We start from the raw sequence: 7,343 nt of genomic DNA, 5'->3' as shown, positions 1-7,343 counted from the left end.
AAAGTTTGCAAAACTAGGCAATATAGAATTATTAAATTAGAAATATTGCATGCAGTATGTGTCTGTATTGTAACTCCCCTAGTCTAGCTGCTAGACCTCGGATGTTCTTCCGATACAATACAACACATGACCGAACATCGCTATCGAGGATGGAAGCACAATCACTTCCAAATCAGTATGGAATATTATGTAGTACTATGAATACAAAGCCAGTATGTAGTGCTATGAATTCAAAACCAGTATGTAGTAGTATGTAGTACTATTAACACAAAGTCAGTATGTAGTGCTATGAATACAAAGCCAGTATGTAGTAGTATGTAGTGCTATGAATACAGTATGTAGTGCTATGAATACAAATCCAGTATGTAGTAGTATGTAGTGCTATGAATACAAATCCAGTATGTAGTAGTATGTAGTGCTATGAATACAAATCCAGTATGTAGTAGTATGGCGTGGGGAAAGATAGTCGTTGACATTTTAGTGCCATGCATTTATTATAGCAAAAATTCTTCCATTTCTCAATTTGGCCTTTTTTTTTCTTTTTTCTTTAGAAATATTTGTATATAGGGGTACAAAACAGATCCATTAAAGTAAACTCGTTTTTGTAGGATGAGAATTAAATTGGCTCAAAGGTGTGTGTGTGTGTTTTTTTTTTTTTTTTATCTTACACTGAACTGTTGTATTTGATCTCGCAGTATTTGGCCAACTCGGTCAAAGAGCGCCACCTTTCGACCAACTTGTCAACGGGATTAATATGTACATCGCACATCTTCAGCTACAATTTCAACCAATATGAAATATCTCGTGCCAGTGTTTGTCGGAAAACATTTAATTTTTCCTTCTTCATCTTTTGAGAGAAATCTCGTCGAGTGATGAATTTTCATATTTGTTGTCTTCAAATTCCGCTTTTATTTTGACAGATTTGATTAATGTAATGTCAGGCAGATGTTCGTTCTATCACGGGAATGAACATCGATATCAATATTCTAAGAACGTGACTGTAAAAATCAAAATATATGTAGGGCAGCTTATACGATACGATCGGTGTATTGTGCAGTCGCGGTGACCTTGCTTTCATACTTCCCGGTTTCTTTGTCTGCCTCATTTCTGCACATCATGCTCTCATATAGTTTACTACCAGCTTGGGTTTAAACAATCGGGGTCATACTTCAGTTTGTTTTCCCCATAGCGTATAGGTCAAAGTCGCCTTTACATGCGAGATATAGATAAAATAGTTTGTCAGTATCAATCAGAAGCTTTACGGTTTCCAGTGTGTTGAAACCGCGGTCTCATCAATCTCAGACTAGCTGCTAACGTGTTTTATCATGAAGCTGGTAGAATTAACTTGCTTTGGTTGTCTCATCGGAGCAGTTTTCTCTGCCAAAATCCCAACACAGTATGGAAGGGGAAATGGACCGAAAGTGACAACACAGTACGGGGATATACTTGGTGTTTATGTTGACAATGCCCAGGTGTTTTTCGGAGTACCGTATGCAGCTCCACCGACCGGACAATATAGATGGAAGCCACCGCGTCAGCCCGCAAGCTGGTCACCAAATATATACAACGCTACGACTGACCCACCAGCTTGTCCTCAACAGTGTCATTTGCCACCGCACACCTGCCCCAATAAGGTAAACGAACTTTATAGTTTTACGATATCGGTTATCACGCTTATATACTTTAGGTTCCCAGATTAGTTAATCAGGGTCTAGGTCACATAACATACTATTAAAAGCAATTTGGTAGTTTCCAAGACGACTATATTTGGGGCAAACAAGTAAAGGGTAAAACCCGTTTTGTTATTCATATTAGATCTGCTGGGTGGCCGCTTTATGTGAACAGAACAGGCGCGGTCACCGAACAACATAACCTATGAACCTACGCTGTAACACTGAAAATTATACTGACTCCGTTACAATAGTCACACCACACCACACCATAGGGGCGAGTAGTATAAATTCTTAGATTGTCACACAACACTAGATATATACGTTAATATATTGTGCGTTCGATGTGATCAAGAGTAGTTGGTTCGATTTGCTTTTTATCTCACGTATACAGTGCTTTGCCTTCATTTCCTAATCTGGAGGGGGGGGGGGCACCCAAGTTCCCCAATACTGAGCATATCATCGACCCTTCATCCTAATCAGATTTTACAGTCAGATTGATTGTGCATTTATTGTTTTACTGGAAGACCCTTGAGAAACCGCCCACTACTTTATAATGTAGTAAACACCAGGAAATGTCACCACATATTGGATCTCGTGATTGTGAACACACATATATACATGTCTATTTATATATATTCTAGTAATATATATGGTTATGCTTCCTAGATCAACAAATCACAAGTGTGTGCTAGCTAAGGCGTAAAAAAAATGTGTGTGCCGATTCAATTTTAGATTTTTTTTATTTTTCATATGTGAGTGTCTAGTTCAGGTAGTTATGTTTTCCGCTGTTTTCCGTATAGTCTCTGTGTTATTGGTTTCTTCGATACAGCCATTTACAGATTGGAAGAACAATTGTTGATGTCAGTTTCTGCATCCATATATTTCTTGTGAGACTTCGCGATTTTATTTTTTCTCTCGAATACATAAAAAAAAAAGTTTAGGGTCGGCGTGAAAAACTAGGTGAGGGTCGGGTAACCGGAACCACACAACTTTTTGTTATTAGGCCATATCGTAGTTGGACAGCCATGTTATCAGAAACCCAACGACCAGTGTTGTAGAAACCACAATAAGAAATCAAAATAACCAAAGCTTGTCATACATTAATGTATTCGTTAGCGTCCTCAAAAAAAAGAAAAATACTTCGACGCCCGTGCTAAAAAATCATTACATGTGACATTATGGCACCCTTTTTTTTGTAACATGATACATGATTGTAAAATGAACACTGAATTGAATAAAGTAAGGCTGTTTTATTGTGTTGTTGTTACATTGTTATGTGTATCCGTGGTATTGTATACATATATGTATGACAATGCACAAAGTGCCCCAAAAATTCATCAAAAGAAAATGGTTACCATGGTAACTACCTTGGCTTCCATCAACTTCCCAATTCATCGTTGATTTGTATCAAAATAAAAGTACAAATTCAAAATGTTGGATGTGCATAAGTATTGATGTTAAAAAAATGTAATGCTCTGGCATCTGAGGTCTTTTTTTTCAATTGCACCAATTCACACCTCCTTAGATAATGTAGTTAACTGTTAGTTTAACACAGGTGTGACCGGCGATTATTTGAATACACGACACAATTTGATAAGTTGATTGATAGCTTTCGCCTGCAAACTGTCAGTCATGTCCACGCTACCATGATAGATGGCGCTATTTAGTACAACACGTGACATGGCATAGGTATGAACTGTTCTGTGTGGTATATATGTTAAACCTTCCCTATGAATAGAATGTTATCATTTTAGATTCGAAAAGTCGTCATCTTATTTTGCTTTGCTTTGTCATTATTTTCTAGGGTATACCCAATGGTCACGTACCTATCTGGCAAGTTTAGACGGGACACTGGGTAGTCAACTTTCCACAACCCAATTCATAATTTTATCAGTAGCTTTCAAAAACTTGACACGAAACAGTGACATGTGTCACATTTCTTTTGTTTGAAATTCCCTATTTTAATTCATTGCTGGTTTTCACACTACAGAATTCTGAAATTAATTTTTTAATTCACTTGCCATAGTCAACTTAATATGTTTTGAGTTTCTCTGCTGACATTTTCATAATCGCCGTCAAGTAATTTTTGGCTTCTGAAAATATTGAAATATTTTCAGATATTTCGTTTAAACTCGCTTTGCTATCATTAGATCTAAACGTTACACTGAGTGTTTTGTACGTTTATGTGTTTTTCTATATTTGCTTTAGACGAGTGAAGACTGTCTCTCACTGACACTTTTCTCACCTTTGAATTCTACGCCATCGTCGAAATATCCGGTGATGGTGTTTTTTCATGGAGGCAATTTTCGTCAAGGAAGTGGCTACAGTCTTCTGCAAGATGGACGGTATATCGCAAACCACACTAATACAATTGTTATATTTGTCAATTATAGACTGGGTAAATACTTGGTTTTCTTTCTTTTTTACCAACATTTAGGGAGAAGGGAGGGAGGGAGGGAGGGAGGGAGGGATGCATGCATGCATGCATGGACCGATGCCGGATGGATAGACGGATGGACAGACGGACGGACATATGAATGGATGGGTAGATGGATGAATGGATGGATGGATGGATGGATGAATGGATGGATGGATGGATGGATAGATAGATGGATGGATGGATGGATAGATAGATAGATGGATAGATGGATGGCTAGATGTCAACACAAACCGATTTCTATAATTTGGAAGTCTGTTGTTGATGAACATCAGTCTTACATCACCTTGTTTTTACAGGTGCACTTGGTTTCCTAGTCGCCGGTAAAGGGGAAGGGGCAGCTACTGGTAACTACGGATTTCTGGATCAACGGTTAGCTCTTGAATGGGTACGAGATAATGTCAACAACTTTGGAGGCGATCCAGGAAAGGTAGGGGGAACAATTTACATCCATGTCGAGCACTTTGAAATATATAGTGACAACCGACAATAACCAGTTTGTAGCAAAGACCAAGTTGGGCAGTATTTTACGCGAACGGAAGCTTCAAATTTCATACAATTTGGTGCAAACATTGATAATAACAAGCGCTGTACTATATTTTGCTGATGTAGCTTTTAATGTGTTATTTGAAGAATTGAGAACGCTTCCAAATCAGGAGATACATCATGTATGAAAGCTCAGAAGTTTGTATTCCGACAATGTGTGTAGGAATAGCGATGAAAAGGCTCACTTTTTTGCTCTTTCATGTAAGATACGGGAGTCAGTCAGATTACATAATGGTTATAGATGTGTAATTTTTTTTTTGTCTCAATATTCGTATCACAGGTCACCATATTCGGTCAGAGCGCTGGCGCTCAAAGCGTGGCTTTGCACTTAGCTTCACCAAAGAGCGACCACCTGTTTCATTACGCTATTATGGAGAGCGAACCATTCACTCTACCGTACCGAACCCGATCGGACGCTGAGAAACAAGCCAAAAACTTCGCATCGGATCTAGGCTGTAAAGATAGCGATGTAGACTGCATGCGAGGAAAGTCGGCCGACGATGTCGTTGTGGCCCAACAGAATTCTAGTACTGAAATAGTTAATATATTTAAATTACTCGAACTGTTTGAACCTTGGGGTCCTTTCGTTGACGGTAATGAAATTACCCAGCAGTCCTACGATGCGTTCAAGAATGGCAACTTTCAGAAAAAGCCGATCATTATCGGAACAACTTCGGATGAGGCTCGAGCCAACCTCTTCGTCGCGATACCGAAACCAATGGATAAACTACAATATTATGAATACGTGATTGCGATTCTCCTTCAACATTCATTGAAAGTTCTTGTCAAATATCCCCCAACTAAAAGTGGTGATCAGCGCGAACAACTATCGGCTATTGGGCATCCATTCCTGTTTGTCTGCGCCAAGCGATCAGTTCTTCGTGAAATTTCTTCCCGTGGCGTACCGGTATGGACATATGTTTTTGATCACGCCATGTCATTCGATGGATGGGGACCCGATTTTTCATTCTGCGTTAACCACTCGTGTCACGGCTCTGAACTGCCGTACCTGTTCCACTCAGTACAATTAGTCGGTCTGCATTATACGGATGCTGAGAAAGTCCTCGCAGATAGTATGGTAACTTACTGGGGAAACTTTGCACATACCGGAAACCCAAACGGCGAAAGTGGGCGAGAAAGCAATGATGTTATGCAGGGGGTGAAAGACGGATTAATAGAATGGCCAGCTTATGATACCGAGGCCGCTAAATATATCAATCTAACGACCCCTAATAATAACATACGTGATCACTACTTGGGCAACGAGTGTGATTTTTGGGATTCCCTGCATGCATATCCATGATTCCCTTCGATCACTACCTAGTGTTACAATAAATGCAGCTCCTGTTTAGTCAAGAGATTTTGACAATTATAAACCAGAAACTCTGGGATTTGACTCCTTCAACTTAATATTTTGATATCCAAGAATACAGAGCAGAGTAAGCGATTTTATAGATAAATGCACCTTTTTTTAAACTTCTGAAATAAAAGAGTATGAAAATTATGAAAATTAAATCATAAAGTATTCTGTGTTATTCTGTAAATAAACTTCAAGCATAGTGCATATAAGACAAAAGTCTGTTGTGTTATTATGTAAATGAACTTCACGCATAGTACATATAGTATTCTGTGTTATTATGTAAATGAACTTTAAGCATAGTATATATGAGGCAAAGTATTGTGTTATTATGTAAATGAACTTCTCGCATAGTACATATAGTATTCTGTGTTATTATGTAAATGAACTTTAAACATAGTATATATGAGGCAAAGTATTGTGTTATTATGTAAATGAACTTCACGCATAGTACATATAGTATTCTGTGTTACTATGTAAATGAACTTAAAGCATAGTATATATGAGGCAAAGTATTGTGTTATTATGTAAATGAACTTCAATCATAGTACATATATAAGACCCTTTCAAGACCTTATCTGTTACAGCCTGTCTGTCCTAGCCTGTCAAATTTGTTGTGATGACGTAAGGTAATTAAGATAGTTAATAAGGATAGTTCAGTCGTCGTGTGAATACTATTGGTCGCTTTATTTGTAAATAGTTGAAAAGCATTCATTGCTTTGAGCTCTCGTGTTGTTGCATAGACTGTGGATAGAAAGGTTGCAGATATGTAGAAAGATACAGCTGCGGCCAAGTTCACGCACAATAAATTTGACAATTGTAGACAAATTTTCTATAGGTTGACGCCTTCAACCTGTATTGATATTCCAGAAAACAAGGAGTAGAAAAAAGACTGAAAATATGAAATATATGACAGTGTGAAAGTTATGAATATAAATGATATTGTTATTCGGGTTTTGTAAATGAACTATTCGCATAGTACATGTACATGTAATACACAATTATTTCAAATACTTTACCTAAAACAACAGTGGCTGTATGTGATGCAGAGAAAATAGTTTGTTTAGTCTAGTCGTCATATAGATATTGTTATATATATATATATATATATATATATATATATATATATATATATATATATATATATATATATATATATATATATATATATATATATATATATATATATATATATATATATATATATATATATATTTTCATTTTATTTTCACCAAAAAGGATGACAGAACTTAGACTGGGAAAGTGTACATGACAACATGGTTACTGTGTGTTAAAAACTTAGAATCTCACATCACATGGTGGAAGGTAT

General features: G+C 37.1%; 1 protein-coding gene across 1 annotated transcript; it reads left to right on the top strand.

Annotated features, from left to right (window-relative positions):
• Nucleotides 1–1,121: 1,121 nt before the first annotated feature.
• On the top strand, nucleotides 1,122–5,987 carry LOC144443807 (cAMP-regulated D2 protein-like). Its single transcript, XM_078133355.1, has 4 exons — nucleotides 1,122–1,634; nucleotides 3,882–4,071; nucleotides 4,410–4,540; nucleotides 4,937–5,987. Exons 1-4 carry the CDS (start codon nucleotides 1,326–1,328, stop codon nucleotides 5,957–5,959), a joined length of 1,653 nt encoding a protein of 550 aa, XP_077989481.1. The 5' UTR covers nucleotides 1,122–1,325; the 3' UTR covers nucleotides 5,960–5,987.
• The last annotated feature ends 1,356 nt before the right edge of the window (nucleotides 5,988–7,343 follow it).

The sequence above is a fragment of the Glandiceps talaboti genome, chromosome 12, assembly GCF_964340395.1.
Source record: "Glandiceps talaboti chromosome 12, keGlaTala1.1, whole genome shotgun sequence".
Taxonomy (NCBI): domain Eukaryota; kingdom Metazoa; phylum Hemichordata; class Enteropneusta; family Spengelidae; genus Glandiceps; species Glandiceps talaboti.
The sequence above is the reverse complement of the archived record's forward strand: the minus strand, read 5'-3'. Positions and strand labels throughout refer to the sequence as shown.

Coding starts and splice junctions, on each gene's coding strand:
- LOC144443807 (XM_078133355.1), top strand. CDS start 1,326: ATGAAGCTGGTAGAATTAACTTGCTTTGGTTGTCTCATCGGAGCAGTT. Junction 1,635..3,881: donor CGCACACCTGCCCCAATAAG/GTAAACGAACTT, acceptor TATTTGCTTTAG/ACGAGTGAAGACTGTCTCTC. Junction 4,541..4,936: donor TTGGAGGCGATCCAGGAAAG/GTAGGGGGAACA, acceptor TTCGTATCACAG/GTCACCATATTCGGTCAGAG.